At 46.4% G+C, this 20,894-nt stretch overlaps 1 protein-coding gene across 3 annotated transcripts in view; it reads right to left on the minus strand.

Moving 5' to 3' along the window:
• RIN2 (Ras and Rab interactor 2) overlaps positions 1–20,894 on the minus strand; it is a 182,233-nt gene that overhangs the window by 123,029 nt on the left and 38,310 nt on the right. For 2 of the 3 annotated variants that reach the window (XM_032183770.1, XM_032183769.1), the window contains exons 5-9: positions 11,956–12,030; positions 6,152–6,177; positions 4,929–4,982; positions 3,168–3,313; positions 461–621 (exon numbers count right to left, since the gene is read on the minus strand). In XM_032183770.1, coding sequence (XP_032039661.1) covers positions 461–621; positions 3,168–3,313; positions 4,929–4,982; positions 6,152–6,177; positions 11,956–12,030 — 462 coding nt within the window. The remainder of the gene's footprint in view (positions 1–460; positions 622–3,167; positions 3,314–4,928; positions 4,983–6,151; positions 6,178–11,955; positions 12,031–20,894) is intronic. The other variant, XM_032183768.1, reaches the window with a different exon arrangement.

Raw genomic sequence — 20,894 nt, forward strand, 5'->3', positions numbered from 1 at the left:
CAGAGTTTTTTAAACAATTGGTTTTAAAAGGGATGAATTTTGATCATGCATAATGCAATGGTTGCTTGAAGACAAATCTCACACAGATACAACTTTTAGAAGAGAATGAGCAGCAGATGTAGAATTGACTACAGGCATACAACAAGACCAGGGTCAGATTCAGCGTAGTACTATGTTATAAAATAAGTGTAAATGATGCTAACATCAGATCAATGCTGGGGGCATCTGCAGTGAGCAACAGCTATAGGTAGCATAACCACATAACAACCACATTAACTTTCCTAGAATCTCCATGTGTACAGATATCAAAGGATGATTTAATCATTCTCAGAAGGATGAAATCTGGAAAAATGCTATCAGGGATCCAGAAAACTACTGAGGTCCATTTTGACCTGAACAGTGTCACAGGAAAGGGAAAAATCAGAATGAGAAAGAGGGGGAAAAAAGATAACAGACATACCTCATTGATTAGCATGCGGCTAGCCATGGAGAGACGTGTTTTGGGGGGAAAGTGGCTGGTTATCATGATCCGGAGCCCAGCCTCAGAAAATGAAAGCTGGTGTGGGTAAGCAGACAGCAGCTCATCCACCATGATCACTGAGGCTTTACGGTGGAAATTCCCTGCAGCCAAGAAATTAAGAGAAGCTGAGGCCTTTGTTCACCACCAGCCTCTCTCTCCACCCTATGTGGCTCTTGGCAGAATAAATCTGCGGGTTCCAGAGCTCCTTCCTAAGAACCATTTCTTCAGCTACTGCCTCCTCTAATTTTAATTTCTGTCTTTACATGGCAGGTTTTATAAATAAATCATCAACATGGTACCGCCACACATGATGTTATTAGAAAAGTAAATCTACTCTGCACAGTTCATCATAGGCTTCTGTTAAGTGGATTGTTGCTTCCACAACATTGAGGTCGAGGTGGTGCTGCATTAATTCCACTATTAAAATCTGCACATGTGCAAGGATATTGGCCTCATCTACCACTGACGGCACACTGGGTGAGAAAACTGTCACTGTGTTCTTGCAGAGTACCAGTGTAAACAAAAGCAGGTTCCTGCATCCCAGCTTGCAGTTCGTTGCTGGAAGCTGCCATCAAATCTGGCAGCAAACACAGATGCCAGTCCGTGGGGTGCAACCCACAGCATGAGAGCAAAGAGCATATGCGCTCCAGCTGGGGCACAGCACCAGCATCTGCCACCTCTGTGTGACAGGCCCAGACTACTTGGGTTGTAAATCCTGGGCCAGGACTGGGACTCAGCAGTAGGGAAACCCAAGATCTTCCCTGCACAACTGTGCTCAGCACTGGCAAGTGTTTCATGGTGTCAAACACTTGGTGATTGGTCACTTGGATGGTGATTGCTTATCACCATCCCTGTCAGTCTTAGAGCAGAGTATCTCCTCAGCCTTAGGGCCACTTTCTTTTTCTGAGGAGGTTTCCATGGATGGTAATAGACATGTGGGGCCACCTATATTCATAAAAATCAAAATAGCCAGATAGCTTTTCTTAATGACTTTATTAAACTGGCATGTCCTATGTGGTACAGAAACCTTTCTACTTGATTTTTTTTGTCCTCTGTTCAGAAAATTAGGAGCTCAGAAAGCAAACAGTACTGGTGGAAACCCTCAACACTCCAGCCTGCTGAAATCAGGGCTGTTTGCAACCCCTCACTACTGCTGGTGTGCACAGCGGTACCACCTGCCTATCTGAGCCTGGTGGCCTGCTGCCAAGTAAACACAGGAACAATCCACAAGAAAATGAAGCAATACTTTGGTCTTCCTTCCTCAGCCAGTTTGAGTAAATGCAAATGTTCAAAACAAAAATTTACCAGCAGCTGAGCAGTGTCTTGCAAAGAAACACTCTGGTAAGATTTAAACCAAATCCCACAATCAGAAATGCCTCATTTGTGTGTAATCCTGAGGTCACTGGGTAAACCCGAGTTTATGCTTCTGTTTTATCAACCTAGCTCTACTGGTACAGTGCAGTTTTGCTGTTGAGACCCGAAGGCTACAGACTGCCATTCCAGTAAGAGCAACTTCCCCAAACCACAGTGCACCACACTCACAAAAACCTTCCCTCCACTCAGCAATAGGGCAGTAACATGATAGCTGGAATCTGGTAGACTCACCAAAGGGTTTCAGGTCAGCAAGAAAAAACATCTACATTTCATGCATACTGTATATGGACTATATTTTTCATTCACTGTTCATGGGAAAACAGCTGTTTTTGTTATTTTTTTTTTGAGTCCAGCACAACAAAAAGGGCAGCTCATCTGCACTCAGAGACCAGGACTGCTTTAGACAAGAAAACAGCTCCTTCTCAAGTGAAACCAGTGACACAGGGCAGGGGCAGCTGTTATTGCTGAGAATAGGTGCAGAAAAATCCCAGGCAGTTACTGCACATGCTTGTTGCCTGTTGCAAAGACAAAGTATGACTTCGTATCTTCTGTACATGCAGTTTAACCCATGCTCACACCAATGCATACACAGAACTGCACCTGAGCTATGGAGTGGGTGATTTTTTAAGATGAGGACATAAAGTATTTCTTTTAATGTGATCACAGCTGAATTCAAATGGAAGAGGATTTCAGCCAAAGTGAAATCATCCACTTAATAGATCATTTATACGGAAAAGTTGTGCAAATTCAAGATACCACGCACAGTAAAAAGCATGTTAATCTGGACCAACATAGATTTCCCTCCCTCCCTGAGGAGGCATGCACCCTAGTTTAAATATGGCCTTATTTCCTGTTCAGTTTATGCTGCTTTGGAATGAAACTAAATATACTGATGATGCCAAATGTGAATGAACATCTTCAGTCAAGAATAACCACCTCCAAAGGAGGACTTGCACTGGTGTGGCTGGACAGTCTAAATAAGAAGCTCCTGTGCAAGTCAGGCTCGAAGCTGAGGGGGTGCTTTCAGCCAGGTACTTGTCCAGCAGCAACAATTACCCCAAGAAGGCCTGAGCTGCCTCCGCTGTGCCAAGGATGCAGTGGCTGGGGTCACTGTTTGCCCTCAGGCACAAGAGTCATGCCCATCTGGTGGAGCTTACGAAGGGCCACCTCCCTGCCTATCTCAGTGCTGATCAGACAAGACCAGCCCACACCACAGGACCAGCAGACAAATTTGTAAACATTCTGAACGATGCAAGCAAGTGGGGTGACTTACTGGAACAGTTACCTTTCTTTAGTAACACCACTGTAGCATCACAGTTGCTGTTATCATCCATTTCTGTATTGTTTGCTAATCCATTCACCATATTTGCAGCGTTTTTCGTCTTCTTTTCAAAACAGTGATGTATGGTAGAGTTGTACCTGCACAAATGAAACAAACTCTAGATGTACCTTTTTGCTGCTACTATGTGGATTTCTTGATACTGCCTTTCCTACACTCAGATCCTGGTTTTAAGGAAATCTAGGTATAACATGCCACAAATCTAACTGAACTAAATGCAGTGCAACCTCTCTGATTTATCATATTTCAAAGCCTTGTGGGCACAATCTCTAACACTATGCTTTTTTATAAGTAGGCAATATTCCCACAGCAAATATCATTGTGCTTTTTTTTTTTTTTTAAAAAAAAATCACAGTCACTCCTGAATATGAGTGCTATTTTACCCGTGGAGGCATACTAGAGAAACACAAGACAACCTGCTAAATTCTGGTCTCGACTAAAAAATTTATTTATTTATTTTTAATCTCTGTTTCTTATCATGTTTTGAGTAGACAGGTGCTGACACAAACACGAGCTAGGAATCTCCCCACAATACTCAAAGGCAAGGGTGGAGCACTGTGAGCTCCTGGCCAGGGTCCCTAGCCAGGCTGACAACTTCACCAGCTCTCTCCAGACACGTCTGAAACATCTGTTCAAACATCACTGTTGGGAAAAAAACAAAAAACAAAACAAAACAAAACAAACAAACAAACAAACAAAAACAAACCAAAACAAAAACCAAACCAAAACAAAAAACAACAAACAAACAAACAGCAAAACAAAACAAACAAGCAAAAAATTCTAGAATTAACAGTAAAATTACCTGCTGTGCTGGCCAGTAAATTGTTGCAAGGGATAACTTACCCTCCACATTAACGAGGAAGTTTCTAATTACTAGAAGTGAGATGAATTCTGACTTTGTTCCCTTTAATCCAGCCTGACTGCTTTGCTGTTCTGAGAATTGCTCTCATAATATTTACTCTGTTCATCATTTCAAAACAAACCTCTACTCTTACTTGTTGAGACAAGACCACTGGTGTGCTTGGCAGCTGGTAGGTTTTGTTTAATGTTCCAGTTTCAATCTGGGTTTCTTTTCCACTGGCTTTTAAAAACAAGGCAGGAGGAGGGGAACCAAACAACAGAACAAACTTCCCTAGCATCAACTTGGGTGAAAGCAGCTACACAGGACAGATGCTTGGAAAATCAGTGTGGGTTGTGCTGCAGTTTTGTTGCAGGTGTCAAAGGAAGGAATAATGAATCACTGTTAGGTTTTGTGCCCCCCCAAAAAGCACAGTGGAATTTTCCACACGTTTGTTTCTGAGCAGGGGTGCTAAAGCAAAGAATGAAGATGTTGTTTTGGTGGGAGTCAGGGATGGATTCAGGCCTCTGCTCAGCCACAGGCTGACTGAGTTAGCCTTGGTCAGTTCACACAGGGTGAGATCCAGACAGCATTATCTACCTGTAGATGTCTGATACTTTGAGCTGTACTAGGGGGATAAGCAGCCCCTCCCTGCCTCATCAGAATACATTACAAATAGATACATGACAGGGCAAGATACTTTGTCCCCTGCTGCTGGTGGTCCTTCTGGCATGCAAGCTGAGCAATGCAACAAAAGCCCTGCCTACAGCACGCTGTAACTGCCTTTGCAGCCTCCGCAAAAGCACCGGAGCTGGAAGCCTTCCAATCTAAACAAGCCAGGGATGCATTTGACTTACTTCATAATAACGATGTAGATGGCATACATCAGCACCAAGACTAAGGACTCCCACCTGCAAACAAAAGCGACAGAAAGCGCATCAGAGTGGGGCCCAGTGCCCACTCCTGTCACGCCACAGGCACACGGAAAGGCTTGACCCTCCCAGCACGCCTTAACACTGCCCTGGAAGAGGGGACGGGTGAAGAAACAACTCGCATGCCCGAACGCCTGCATTGTTGCTTTGACTTCTGCTCTGGTTTTACTTGGCCAGATCAGTCTGCCAGCTAGAACAGATGACTGAAACCAAGAGTTCTGAGAACAAGCGTGCATCCAAGGAAGACTGACACTTCTGTAAGGACAACACGTGTGGGACTGCAGCAGAGGGAGTGCAGAGACTGTTCTGCTCAGCAGGCGTGGGTGCGAAGCAGGCTGTGGGGGCCTTCTGAGCGTGCTAAAGCACTCTAGTTGTGATGAGATGACCTGAACAAGGGCTGGCTGCTCTTTACTGCTGCTGCACAACCACAAAGCAGGCAGCAGTTTAAACAACTCATCAGACAGTGATGGTTTCTCCTGCTGCTTCTATGTCAAACTAAAGGATTTTGTGTAAAAAGAGGATAGATTATGACTTTAAACTTGTTTCTAGCCAACGTGTTTTTTTTTCTGTCCTTTTTCATTGACCAAAATGCTGTATTCTGCATAGATTACTCTGGCAAACTGCTAGTCCCTGTGGAAATAATCCATTATCACACTGCTATGTACTAAAACTCATGGGTTACGTCTTTTTAATGATTTTGAAATGTTGCACTAACCATACCAACATCTCATTCCTGGCAGTTCACCACAGCTTCCTCATTGGTTTGTTTTGAGTAGAAGGACAGTCAAACACAATTGGGCCTCAAGTCAATTTTAGTTAAACAAAACAAACAAAGAAAAATCATTGCAAAACTCAGTGTTTCAGAAATCCCCCTCTGAAATTAAACATAAATCCCCCAGTGAGAAGGAGTTTAAGAAAACACACAAGAAGCCTGACTCCCCCTAGTGCTTGTAATCTAAACAATGCTGTCTGTGAGTGAAATCAAAGCTACCGCTCACTATCCAAGCCCTAAGACGTGCTGAAAATACAATGATCTTAGCAAAACTTTTGATTCCCCCCTTCTCATGAACCCTGTTTATCGCAGCTTTTGTGTGGTAAACAAGAAAATGAACAAGAAAGAAATGGGATCCGCAGCTGGATGTACTTACCAAGAAACTTTTTCGTCATAAATAAACTGTGGAGGAAAGATTTTAAAAGAGGCATGTTAGACAAGAAATGCGACAGCATGAATCAGAGCTGAAAACAGCCCACCACATGAACAAGGGGCATGGGGGGCAGAGCAACCCAGGGCCTGGGCAACAGGATTAGGATCTGGTCTGTTTTCCTCTGAACATTTCAGCTCCCAGTTTCTCTCCCCTAGAAAAGCAGGGTGGTACTTCTTCCCAAATAGCATTGGGTCCTGCAGAACTGGCACTGTTGCAGCACTGAGCAGAAGTGCTTACAGGGAAAACAGAGGTAACCTGGAGAAGGGACGGCATCAGCAGGTCTCAACAGATACTGCCTCTCCTTTTGAGCTGCTCTTAGGTGGCAACTGGGAAGCAAATACGCAGATTTACAGCCACTTCTACAGCCGGCATGAATGACAGGCGCTCCAAAAAAAATTCTGGCTAAAACTGGCCGTGGGACATGATTTCCTAAGAGCTAAGTTATCACCGCAGGAGCTAGATTTAACTGCTGTTATAATAATTTTAGTACATCTGCAGACCAGTGTTGAAGCCTCCCTCATGATGCTGTGCAAACCTCTTCGGAAGAGAAACATGTCTTTCTTCTGCATATATAAGACGCCATGTGCTGGGGAAAAAACAATGCTGTGGCAGAGAAGTGAAGGGGCATTCGCCCATCTTTGCTTGGCTCCATTGTTTGAGGAGGCAGATGTTAGGAGCTCACCGGTAGATGGCTGCAGTGTTCCATGGCTGGGTACTCTCCCAGCGTACACCCATCACCACCAGCACCTAGGGGCTGGGAGAACAGGGGACTTCCATGGTCACCTTGCTGGTAGCACCTCTCTTTGCTTCCCCTTCCAGCTCAAGTGGACACCTGTGTGAGGGCTGCTCCAGCTGCCGGTCCCAGAACCAGGGATGCCCAGCCTGGCTCACCCAATGCATGGGGAGGCCACGGCGGGGAGGCTGGGATGCCTGGCGGGCAGGACAGAGGCAAGGGGCAGCCGGGCAGTGGTGGGATGCCTCCTGCTTGCCACTTGGTCCTGCCGAGGCACCTTTGCCTGCCTGAAGAGGTGGGAAGGCTGCATTTCCTCTAGGAAAACACATCTGTGGAAGCGGCACCAGGGAACACCAAGGAAAAGGAAACAAGCTTCTGGAAGTATGGTGAAACACTTCCTTTAAGCTACAGGGCTTGTAAACAGCAACTCCTGTTTGACAGCATGCACCAAATAATAGCTGTATTTGTTACTGGAAAAACACGCGACAGCAAAACATTATGTTATGTCACAGTGCCCAGTCACCATGATCCAACCTGACAACAGCTATTTTAGGTTACAGCATTTTGGTGTGATAGGACACAAAAGCGTGTTGATCTCTGTGATTAAAAATAGCAACAATCATGCTTTTTTTCACTAATGACAATGACCACATCCCTTCAAGGTAAGAAACAGTGGGACCTTTTTCCTTTCAAGGGAAATAAGGAGTAACAGTTTTGCCAAGCTCTAAAAGAAGACAGGGATACTTTGTAATATAACAAAAATCATACTGCTAAATCAACATGAGGTAGATGTGATAAGGAGAGTTTATCTGCTTCTCATCTCTGTGATTTAAAGTTCACTCATTCTTTTCAACTGGCATGGAGCACCAAACAGGTGAGTTTGCTGCTTTGCCATTTATTACTGCAGCACTGCAATTCCTTTGCTGGTGGAAATGGAAGGAAACAAACCCACATGGATTTACCCAGCAGAATGTTAAACTGTTGAATCTCAGTGTTGGCAGGGATGTATTCATTTCCCCTCAGGTGTATTGCTGGTTAGCTTAGATACCCATGGAGCACAACTCATATTAGAGCACCACAAGTTGCTGTTGAAAATAATATGTGAGCAACCTTCTACAAGCAGTATCATTGCTCACGTAAGACAACTGTATTTTGGCTGTAGCAAAGTCTCAATGCCCTGGCATGGCAAATTATCCCTATATAGAAAAGCATTTAAGTGACTCCTAAAATTTAAGGCCTGTACAAGTGTTAGACTGTAAGCGACATCCCACTGCAGAGAATGCCCACTAAGGGCAGGTTTGAGACCACCTCATGAAAGTGAACAGGTACAAGTCTATGGGGCCTGATGAGATGCATCCCAGGGTCCCGAGGGAACTGAGTTGCCAAGCCTCTCTCCATCATATTTGAAAAGTCCTGGCAGTCAGGTAACTGACTGACTGGAAAAAAGGAATCATCAGTCCCATTTTTACAAAGGGTAGAAAGGAGAACCCAGGGAACTACAGACTGGTGACCCTCATGTGAGATGTGAGGACAGAATGGAAGAAGAGTTCATTAAGAACAGCCCTGCAGAGAAGGACTTGGAGGTTCTGGTGGATGAAAAGCTTGACACGAGGTAGCAGTGCATGCTAGAAGCCCAGAAGGGCAACTGCATCTTGGGCTGCATCAAGAGAGGAGTGGTCAGCAGGTGTGAGATACTAAGTTGTGTTTTTGCAGTAGAGAATTACTTTTCTGTATTCCAAGGTAGTTGTGTAGTCATAGTAAGGAGAAATGCTAATTAGGTAAGTGGACAGTAGAAGGCCTTACTGTTCCAAAATAAGGTAGAAGATTGATGAAAAACAGGATGAGCAATGTGAGAACAGTAAAACAAAGATCACAAGTTCTCAACACATAAAAAAGGAGAAATTAAAGGGTTGAAAAAAAGAAAAATGGTACATATTTGGTATAGAGGAGCATCGAATAGCTTGTGAACCTGTAGTACTCAGCCAATGATAAAACAGGGGAAGTGATCAGGTGTTGGGTAATAGGGAATAAAAGGTTATGATTTGTTTACTAAAATGCGCTCCTAATTGACAGGACACCTGCCATTGCAATCACAAATAAAATAGCTTCACAGAAGATCCTGTCTGAAGAAAATTATTTGTGATGTTTCTCACACAGGTGAAGGGAGGTGATTGTGCCCCTCTGCTCTGCCCTCGTGAGGCCCCTCCTGGAGTACTGCGTACAGGTTTGGGACCCCCAGCACAAGAAGGATGTGGGGCTGTTAGAATGGGTCCAGGGGAGGGGCCAGAAAGATGATCGGAGGGCTGGGGCACCTTTCTGATTAAGAAAGGCTGAGAGAGCTGGGGCTGTTCTGCCTGGAGAAGATCTAATTGCAGCCTTTCAGTACTTAATGGGAGCTGATTAAAAATATAGTGACTTTTTACATGGGCAGACAGTGAGAGGAAAAGGGGGAATGGTTTTAAACTAAAAGAGGGGAGATTTAGATTAGATATTAGGAAGAAATTCTTTACTCAGAGGATGGTGAAGCACTGGAACGGGCTGCCCAGAGAAGCTGTGGATGTCTCATCTCGGGAGGTGTTCAAGGCCAAGCTGGAAGAGGCCCTGGGCAACCTGATCTAGTGGGTGACATCCCTGCCTGTGGCAGGGGGTTGGAACTAGGTGATCTTTAAGGTCCCTTCCAACCCAAGTCATTCTATGATTCTATGAAATGAGAAAAGTGAGTTAAAGTTGTGCTACACTCTGCTGTGAGCCAGCAGGGTGTCTCCTAGTGGAGACATCAGGGCTTGGAGAGTCAGTTTTGAATCACAATGTGCTCCCACCTAAATGTGATTCTACCTTAAAAGGAGATATAAGATCTGAGCTACTGTAAAGCCAGGGGTCCTTGGGTGAATGATGGAGAAGAGAGAAAATTCTTAAACTGAAGCAGTGTTTAGACTCTGAAAGGAAAAATCCGCATTTGCTTTCAACTGGGGGACAATACTACATACAGTAGGGGTGGTATATCAGTCGAGTCTTTAACCATATAAAATGTTTTCCCTTCCTCTCATTTTACTCTGTTTTTCTTTAACGGGTGTTTAAAGGACACATGCAATGACTTCTGTTGAGTACCAGTGAAGAGATGTGGGGACCATTCTGCATCTCCAAAGCCTCAGCTGGCCATGATTCTAACATCCAAATAAGAGTTCTCACAATACCTCCAAGTCTCAAGTTGCACAGTCCTGTCCTGGCTGCACGAAGGACTCTCACAGTGTAAAATGAGCAGAAGAGTGGGCACACATCTGGAGAGAAATCTGACGCTTAAGAAAAAAAGCACCTAATCCGAGGCTTAAGAAAAAAATAACAGTACCCTGATATAATGGGGTACAGTTCCATGAGAAAAGGATATCTGCAGTTTTCTAACTGTGGAGAACACCTCACACAGAAATAAACTATAGGAGAAAAGTTTTAAGAATAACAGAGATGGGTGTTCAATGAGTAGTATAACTTACTCATTACATAGGATATGTACCTAAGAATTTCAGGGACACACTGGACATGATAAAGAATGGTTCTCAGTGTCCTGAAGCAGTTGACAGTCATGAGGATGAACCAGATACAACGAAAAAAATCTGCCTTGCTTTAAGAACTTAAAAGCCAATGACAGGTTCAACAACAGATTTTTAACTCACCTGCCTCCACACACTATATGATGCACCCAACACAGACAACAAGAGGCTAAATAAATGGCAGGTAGCTGCCCACATCTGTGCTTCTCCTGGAATAAACTAAGAGAATACCTGCTAGATGTCTTTATGCTTGTGCAATGTAATTTATTACAATTAGTAGGTGTGGTTGAGTTTATTGGTTAGGAACACTTTTTGGCATGATGCTACTTGCCAAGTTGTCAAAGCAAAAAAAAAAAAAGTGTTTTGTTTTGCAGCCCATTACTAACAATTATTTAGCTTTTATTCTAGCAACCATATTGATGCATGCATTAGATTGAAGACAAGTTACTTTTCATCGGGTGCAAAATGGCTGACCTTGCAGTAAGCAGAATAAAAGTACAAGCAGGTTGAGGCAAACCCTCTGAGACAGTACCTACAGAATACATACAAGGCATACATACATGATGAGTGAAGGCAAAACAAAGCACAGTTGAAACTGTGACTAAGAAACATTGCATGAACTTCAGAAATGCAAAGTGTCCATCTTCTGACTCTAAACTTCCCTTCTTCTTATTTACATAAGGAAGTTAACTTCACAAAATCACTTTTTAAGGGAATGTATGGCCCTAGACTATACGCCCAAACAAATAAACAACAAAGAAAAGTAGTAACTGTTACCAAAAAAGTCGATTTTTGCACTTCCTACTTTGGTATTTATTGCAAAGGTAATGCTATGGCACTGTCTTGTACATGCATTTTTCATTGTATAGCCCAACTTTCAGAGTTGCAGGGTATTTACTGAACTTGGTGGAAGCTGGAATCAGAGTAGCACTATGAGTTACTGGAACTGTAGCCTTCATTACAGGATTTGCTGTTAGCATGCACTGTACAAGACCTTGCCGCCAGTTACACATTACTTTAATGTTTTGTAGTTGTTGAGGATCTCTGTCCTCTAGGCACAAACGCTGCCTCCTTACAGGTCAGTTAGATACGTCTTGCAGCAGAGCCAGAAGGAAGTTGTGAGGGTCACTTTCTGCAGAGAACAGAGCAACACATCTTCTTCAGTGAGGCTGCAGCATGGGTTTTCAGCTCTGCGGCCCACCACTGTACTAGGACTGGGACATGCTTCCCCCGAGCTGTTGCTGCAGCCTCTATGGACATTTCTCCATCTCTTACCCTTGGGCCATGCTTTCCTACAGAATGAGCAAGACCACAAGTACATTTTTCCATAAGAAGAGAACCACGTGGCTCCTGGAGCTACGATCTCAGCTACAAGACTATGGTTTCTTGGTGGATTCCCTTTACAGACAGCAGTAGACATGTGGGCTCCCAAAGAAGAATGACATGTACAATTGCCTTCAAAAACTTACCACAATGAGTGCAACAACAGACAGTGTATAGTAGATTGAATCTCTCAGGAGACTCCATGACGACAGTGCAACAACCTGGGAAAACAGGCAAAGAAAGGATGTCAACCAGGCTCTTACCAGCACAACTGCCATGTCAACAGCAAGTGCCACAGTCAAGCCTGTCACTCGGTGAAAGCTGTCCCCGTGCACGCTTGGACACAGTGAGGAGATCGCAGGTATGAGACGAACTGGCTTTCTGAGACTGCTGGCGGAATAGCTGCTAGGGTGGGATGGCCAAACCTGAAGAGCAGTAAGTGCAAGGTCACAGACACACAAAATCAAAGAAGTGGTGTCAAACCAATGGAAAGGGTAATCAAATCCCATGTATTTATGGATGACAGAAAAGATACTCATGAGCCTGGGAGGCTACAGACACCCTTTTACCCTGAAAACCCTGCCCTGCACCAGTGCAGCTCCCACCACTGAGCCAGCAGTAGCAGTCCCTGCAGGCTGAGCTGCTGCCAAGGCTGGCACACCGTGTCGCAGAGGAGGCTGCACGTGCTGCTGCTGCTGCTCGGGCAGCAGAAGGGGCTCGGCTCTACCAGCAGGGCAAAGAAAGTCAGCACTGTGTCAGTGTCACTGTGTCAGTGCCGACATCCAGCAGTGAGCATCCCAGCTGACAACGGTCAAAGAGATAATAGCCCAACCAGGCCTACAGGACAGGATGTCCACTCTTTCCGCTCCCACCACCGTATTTCTATTAATTTTCCCCAGCCTGGCAGTCCTGCCTTCCTTGAGAGGAAACCATCCTGAAATGCTGAGCAAGAGCTCCAGGTACGTGAAAGTGCGGTACACAGGGCAGCCCCCAGGTACTGCTCAGCAGCACACACACTCCCCAGCACACCCCTACCCCACATGCCTGTGTCTGCCAAGAGTCCAGATGCTGAAGCCTCCTGTGCTGGGTTTCCAGGAAACTGCAGGCTGCTGGATTTTACACTGGGCTTGTTCTTGTGAAAAATAATAATTGAATAATAATTCATTCACGGGAAGGAACAGAAGTGGCGCTGCAGAATGGCTATCTGACAGCACGGAGCAGTCAGACCCCCAGCACAGCGCTAGCCTGAGCCTCTGCAGAGCCACGGCTTTGCCTGCTGGTCACGGGCATTGCTGCAGTTCTGCACATATTTGCACAGGATTTGGGACAACTACTCAATGGTCCAGCAAATCAGCACCTTAAGATCAAAATCCAAGTGATTTATAGGCAATAGAGGATAAAACAGGATTGCTGTGCGGTTCATTTCATTTGACACCTTGCAGAACCAAAGAAATGAGGAAGAACTGTCATTGTAGGCTGAATGAGACTGGAATTCAGATATTAGAGGACATTAACACCAGTGAGTCAGCCTTTAACTTCATTACAGGCATTTGAAAGGGCCGATGAAAAGCAGTCACGTGGTGGTAACATTTTCAGTATGGCTAAACTCTGATTACAGTTTTGGCAGTGCTGGGAAGTCCCCCACTCTCAGTACAAAATTATCCTCAAATCTTTATTTTTCATTTCCATAGTACATTTCAAACATCATTGGTCACATTCTTCCCAAGTGTAAACCACATGGGAGGTGGCTAAATTACACTGTTCTGGTTTGATCCCTAAATGTAAAAATTAATTATCTGACAACATCCTCCAGTCTTGTTCATGCATGAAACCAGCCAAACAAACAGGAAGTTCATTCTCATTTCTATCTATAGAAAGATCCTATTTCAGAGTGCTTGCAAAAAGTAGTTTCCCAGATTTCTCTGCTTATCAACTCTTACAGTAGGGGAACTTTCCTGATTGCTAGCAAAATAAATACTTAAGATACTGAACATTATACTTTAAAATCTCTGTTCTATGACCTCTTAACACTTAAGTGTAATTTATGCCAAGAGTAAAGCCTCTTTATGCAAATATTTACAGAATCACAGAATCACAGAATTTCTAGGTTGGAAGAGACCTCAAGATCATCGAGTCCAACCTCTGACCTAACGCTAACAGTCCCCACTAAACCATTTCCCTAAGCTCTACATCTAAACGTCTTTTGAAGACTTCCAGGGATGGTGACTCCACCACTTCCCTGGGCAGCCTGTTCCAATGCCTCACAACCCTTTCAGTGAAGAAGTTCTTCCTAACATCTAACCTAAAACTCTCCTGGCTCAACTTAAGCCCATTCCCCCTCGTCCTGTCACCAGGCACGTGGGAGAATAGACCAACCCCCACCTCGCTACAGCCTCCCTTGAGGTACCTATAAAGAGCGATAAGGTCGCCCCTGAGCCTCCTCTTCTCCAGGCTGAACAAGCCCAGCTCCCTCAGCCGCTCCTCATAGGACTTGTTCTCCAGGCCCCTCACCAGCTTTGTCGCCCTTCTCTGCACCCGCTCAAGCACCTCCATGTCCTTCTTGTAGCGAGGGGCCAAAAACTGAACACAGTACACGAGGTGCGGCCTCACCAGAGCCGAGTACAGGGGGACGATCACCTCCCTAGCCCTGCTGGTCACACTGTTTCTGATACAAGCCAGGATGCCGTTGGCCTTCTTGGCCACCTGAGCACACTGCTGGCTCATATTCAGCCGACTATCAACCATCACTCCCAGGTCCTTCTCTGCCTGGCAGCTCTCCAACCATTCCTCTCCCAGCCTGTAGCTCTGCTTGGGGTTATTGCGCCCCAGGTGCAGGACCCGGCACTTGGCCTTGTTGAACTTCATGCAGTTGACCTCAGCCCATCGGTGCAGCCTATCCAGATCCTCCTGCAGAGCCTTCCTACCCTCAAGCAGATCGACACATGCGCATAGCTTGGTGTCATCTGCAAACTTACTGAGGGTGCACTCGATGCCCTCGTCCAGATCATCAATGAAGATATTAAAGAGGACCGGCCCCAGCACCGAGCCCTGGGGGACGCCACTAGTGACTGGCCTCCAACTGGACTTGGCTCCATTCACCACGACTCTTTGGGCCCGGCTATCCAGACAGTTTCTAACCCAACGAAGCGTGCGCCAGTCCAAGCCAAGAGCAGCCAGTTTCTTGAGGAGAATGCTGTGGAAAACAGTGTCAAAAGCCTTGCTGAAGTCAAGGTAGACCACATCCACAGCCTTTCCCTCATCCACCCAGCGCGTCACTTTGTCATAGAAGGAGATCAGGTTCGTCAAGCAGGATCTGCCTTTCATAAACCCATGCTGACTGGGCCTGATCGCCTGCTTGCCCTGCAAGTGCTGCGTGATGACTCTCAGGAGGATCTGCTCCATGAGCTTCCCTGGTACTGAGGTCAAACTGACAGGCCTGTAATTTCCCGGGTCTGCCCTCCAGCCCTTCTTGTAGATGGGCGTCACATTTGCTAGCCGCCAGTCAACTGGGACCTCCCCCGATAGCCAGGACTGCTGATAAATGATGGATAGTGGCTTGGCCAGCTCCTCTGCCAGTTCTCTCAGTACCCTTGGGTGAATCCCATCCGGCCCCATCGACTTGTGCACATCCAAGTGCCGTAGCAGGTCACCAACCAGTTCTTCATGGATAGTGAGGGCCACATCCTGCTCCCCATCCCCTTCCACCGGCTCAGGGTACTGAGTATCCAGAGAACAACCGGTATTGCCGCTAAAGACTGAGGCAAAGAAGGCATTAAGCACCTCTGCCTTTTCCTCATCTCTTGTAACTAAGTTTCGCCCCGCATCCAGTAAAGGATGGAGATTCTCCTTAGTCCTCCTTTTTGTGTTGATGTATTTATAGAAACGTTTTTTGTTATCTTTAACGGCAGAACCCAGATTGAGCTCCAGATGAGCTTTGGCCTTCCTAATTTTGTCCCTGCACAGCCTCGCTACATCCTTAAAGTCCTCCCTAGTGGCCTGCCCACTTTTCCAAAGCTTATAAACCCTCTTTTTTCTCCTAAGATCAAGCCACAATTCTCTGTTGAGCCAGGCTGGTCTTCTTCCCCGCCAGCTCGTCTTTGGGCACGTGGGGACAGACCGTTCCTGCGCCATTAAGATTTCCTTCTTGAAGAGCACCCAGCCTTCCTGGACCCCTCTGCCCTTCAGAACCGCCTCCCAAGGGACTCCACCAACCAGTGTCCTGAGCAGCTCAAAGTCAGCCCTCCGAAAGTCCAATACAGTGGTTTTACTGGTCCCCTTCCTGGCCTTGCCAAGAATAGTGAACTCCACCATTTCGTGGTCACTCTGCCCAAGACAGCTCCCGACAATCACATCCTCCACCAGTCCTTCTCTGTTTGTGAAGAGAAGGTCTAGCGGGGCACCACCCCTGGTAGGTTCACTAACCAGCTGCGTCAGGAAGCTATCTTCCACGCTCTCTAGAAACCTCCTAGACTGCTTTCTCTGGGCTGTGTTGTGTTTCCAGGATATGTCTGGGAAGTTGAAGTCCCCCACGAGTACAAGAGCTGATGATTTTGCAACTTCTGTCAGTTGCCTGTAGAACTCCTCATCTGTCTCCTCATCCTGGTTCGGCGGTCTATAGCAGACCCCGACCAAGACACTAGCCTTGTTGTCCCTGACAATCCTAACCCAAAGGGACTCGACCTTGTCATTCCCAGCCTCGAGTTCTACAACATCGAAAGACTCTCTAATATAGAGAGCTACACCACCACCCCTTCTGTGCTGCCTGTCCCTTCTGAAGAGCTTATAGCCAGGCATTGCAGCACTCCAGTCATGAGACTGGTCCCACCACGTCTCCGTGATGGCAACCAAGTCGTAGCCTGCCTGCCGCACGATGGCTTCCAGCTCCTCCTGTTTGTTACCCATGCTGCGTGCATTGGTGTAGATGCACTTCAGCTGGGCCATTGCCTTATCCTCTGGCCTTGCCATTGTTCCCCCTGGCACAGCCCCAATAATCCTAGCTTCAGCCCCATCCCCCTTCCTACCTAGTTTAAAGCCCTCTCAATGAGCCCTGCCAGCTCCTGGCCCAGGATCCTTTTTCCCCTAAAAGATAGGGACCCGTCTGCGGCCATCAGGCTAGGTGCTGAGTAAAGTGCCCAATGATCAAAAAAAACAAGATTTCTGCGTTGGCACCAGCCCCGGAGCCACATGTTTAACATGTGGGCTTTCCATGTCCTCTCTGATCCCCTCCCTGCCACTGTAGGAATGGATGAAAACACCACCTGCACTCCCGCTCCATCCACTAACCGACCCTGTCCCCTAAAGTCTCTTTTGATTGCCTTGAGGCTTCTCTCTTCGATGTTGTCACTGCCCGCCTGGACTATCAAAAGAGGGTAATAGTCAGAGGGGCGTACCAGGTTGGGAAGCTTCCTGGCAACATCCCTGACCCTGGCCCCAGGGAGACAGCAGACTTCCCCACGGGTAGGGTCAGGCCGACAAATAGGGCCCTCTGTTCCCCTAAGAATCGAGTCTCCAACAACAATAACCCTCCTGTCTTTCTTGGTGGAGGCAGTCCTGAGGCGTGGAGTCGACCTCCTCGCCCTAGGCATCCTCCTGGGAACATTTGCTACCTCTTCCTCAGCTACTGGTCTGTCGAACTCCAGGGCCTCGAACCTGTTGTGTAAGGGCACCTGCGAATGCGGGGCCGGAAGGGGAGGGCGTCGCCTGCGATGTCGAGCAGGGACCTGTTTCCATTCCTCCTCAGCTCCCAGATCCCCTCCCTCTGCCCGACGGCTACAGGGCAGGGGGTCCACCCCCATTTGAGGAGTCTCACCTCGGTACCTCCCCTTGAGGCCCTGCAGGGAGTTACTCCACCAGTCTATCTCTCGCTCACACTCCCTGATGGCCCTCAACCTCTCCACCTCCTCCTTGAGCTCCGCCACCATGCGGACCAGGTCATCCACCTGCTCGCACCTCACGCACGCAGTTTCTCTGCCTCCCGCCAATGGCAGCAACAGGTTCAGACACTCCCTGCATCCGGTGACCTGAACTGCGGCATTTTTTAACGGGTAGTCGGTCTGGGTGTGAACCGACTTCCTGGAGAGCGCACCGTGCCTGGTGGAGACCATTATCACCTAGCTACGGCTGTTGTTAAGGAGGTGTTGTTTGTGTGTAGGGGGAGCGCTCTGCCCTTCCTGCGCGAACTGCCGCGCTAACTGCCGCGCCACTCCCTTCTGACGCGCCACGCCCTGTTTGCCCGCCCTGGTCGCTCGCGCTCCCTAGGGGCAGCTTTTGAACGCCTGGGGAGGGGGCGCTGCTGGCTCCGCCTTCGCCTCGTCAGCCTCCCTCACGAGGGCTGCCGGGTCCTGGCGGCTCCCTCGAGTAGGCTCGATGCCGGAAAAATTAGCCCTGCCTGGCCCGATCCCCCGCTCCGCTGCAGAACGCGTCTGCCCCGGAGCCGATCGCCTCGGCAAATGGCAGTAAGAAACTCTTACAAATGACAGTAAGAAACTCTTAGAAAAATCACAAACCAAACCAACCAACCAACCAATCAAAAAAAAAAAAAAAAAAAAGACAACAAAAACCAGGCCTTTAAAGTCCTTGAGTCAGATTACATTTATACCAGCTGACAATGAATATCTATTCATGTAAGAATAGATAAATGGCAATGATTTATCATGGAAATTTCCAAATGTAGAAACCTGGAGTTAGGTGCATAATTCTGTTCAGAGACCCTTAATTAAACATTATGCATAGTTGGACTCCTTCCTTTTGATTGAGCAATTTTTGTAAGAGAGTTTATGAAATGATTTGATATTATTCCAGTCAGCTTTACAATGCTATTTAAGGTCCTATGTGCCTTTCTGAGCACAGATGCTGGTGGAGCTTTGATAGCTATAAACTTAAGATGTGCATAAAAGAAGTTTTAACAGTTCTGAAACAAATGAATATGGGACAATAAATCCCAAATGAGCAGGTTTGCTGGTAACTGTAGCTATTTATCTAATTAAACACTCCTTTGGGTATAAGGGGTGTCACCATACAGCAGAGCATACCACTAAAAGCAAGATGTTGCAGTTACCATGAGTTAAGCTAGAATCTCTCCTGTTCTTTGACATTCTACAATAGTCTTGAAGGTAGTCTGTGTTTTTCTCCCAGTGATTTTTCCTCAAACACCTGAGTGAACGCATTAACACCCAGGCCCTTAAATACAGCTATCATTCAGATCTGAGTGAAGGCACTTGTACAAACTGCTCACGTTTCAGACATCCTAGAAGCTCTCCCTGATGCAGTTAATATGTGCAATTAAATCTCAGGTCTCCTTAGGGTGAGCCATTTAACTGAAACCTTTGAACCATTTGATCACAGGGAAGAACAATCTGATATAAGGAAGCTGTGTGCATAGGGTAACCACACACCCAGGGTAAAAGGAGCTAATTAGTTAGCACTGAGAGAAATGGCAGCACTTTGAGCCTGCTGACAGGGATCTCGTAGTTTCATTATAACTGTCAAGACCTTGAACGCACAAATCGTGCTATATATTCTTGCTGCAGCCAAGGACTGCATGTAAATCTTAATGCATTGGAACCCTCCTAACTCACAGTTTAGCAGATCATGACTAAGGCAGAAAGGAAATCAGGGAAGCAATAAGCTTGGGTAAAAATGTGATGAGATTTAGAGTTTTAAATCAGAAATACTGTAAGCCAGAGGACAGTTGGTCTTCTGGGAGCTGAGCACCAACAGCCAGCTGTAGAAAAGCACTGACTGTCACGTTGCACATTTCCTGCATTCAAAGGAAGTACCTGAAATTCAAACCCCAGACAAGAGCCCAGTAGCCTTCACTTAACTATGACACTGGGGACTAAATGTGGCATCTCCACAGCAGAAAGGAAGAGCTCTTCTGTTCAGGCTTCAATGAGAGCAATTGCCCATGATCCAGGCACAGAGAAGGACCTATGGCTTGCACTCACGTGCATGCTGCAATACTGCTCTGAAGGGTAAAACACATCCTGTATTAGCAACTGGGTTTCTCATTGATAAACTCTCACCTTGCACACTCTCATGTACGACATTTACCACCTTGCACACTCTCATGTACGACATTTACTACTCAAATGTTTATTTCCCTTTCTGAAGGGCTGGAGAGCAGAAAAATCACGATTTGATTGGTTCCAGTTTGACTTCTGCGGTTCTTAATTCCTGAACCAGCAGCCTCATGCAGCACACACAATTTCCTCCATTTAGTGCACATGCAGAGATAACTAACCAGGGAGAAAAATCACTGAAGACAGAACACTGACAGCTGCTGTGCTTGGCACTTAAGTTAGTGCAGGGTGCCCAGAGCCTCAGTGGCAATGTACCCCAGCTCAGGGCTTCCCCAGTCTCCCTCTGTGAAACTGACCCTTCTCCTCTGCTCTTCCAAATTACTTCCCTCCCCTTAACAGAACAGAGGCTCCCCTCACTGCGTTTCCCATCCAGGAAAGACCTGTCAACAGAGGCCATCCAGCTGGCTCTTTCAAAGCCTATGTGCCTGCCCTCCCTATTATCTATGACATGCCTGAGAGGAAGCATGTGATGCCAAACATGGGCGCTGCTACCTTGCCATTTCCTGCAGGACAGATAAGGGAGTGAAAAGACAGAGAACTCAAGGCTGCAAATCAGCATTGCAGAATGCTCTAGAGAAAGCTCAACCTGGGCACAGACACTGCAAGTTGACCTGTAGCAAGGGGAGGTACCTGGGCATGTTTTCAATGTCACCTGCTGCATGATGCTCCAAGGAGATGAGCACAGTATAGACTGCAAATATGTACAGACATCATATGTACAGGCTGTGTAGATGTATAAATATCATTCCAGTGGGTCGTTTCATGAAGAGAATTACCTGCAGTCCACTGTGAAATCCTTATCTATTAATGGGCTTCAGTGTCATTAATTGCATTGGTAACAATAGTGATATAAGTTGAGGTTTAATTTTACTTGCTCTACATGAATATAAACGGCAGATGAACTAGTAATAAACATCATTATTAGGTCCGAATGGCCTTATGCAAACCCAGCACATCATCCTGAAATCTCAGCTGCTCATCCATGACAAGCAGAAAATTAAAAT

This window comes from Aythya fuligula, chromosome 3 (genome assembly GCF_009819795.1).
Source record: "Aythya fuligula isolate bAytFul2 chromosome 3, bAytFul2.pri, whole genome shotgun sequence".
NCBI classification, from domain to species: domain Eukaryota; kingdom Metazoa; phylum Chordata; class Aves; order Anseriformes; family Anatidae; genus Aythya; species Aythya fuligula.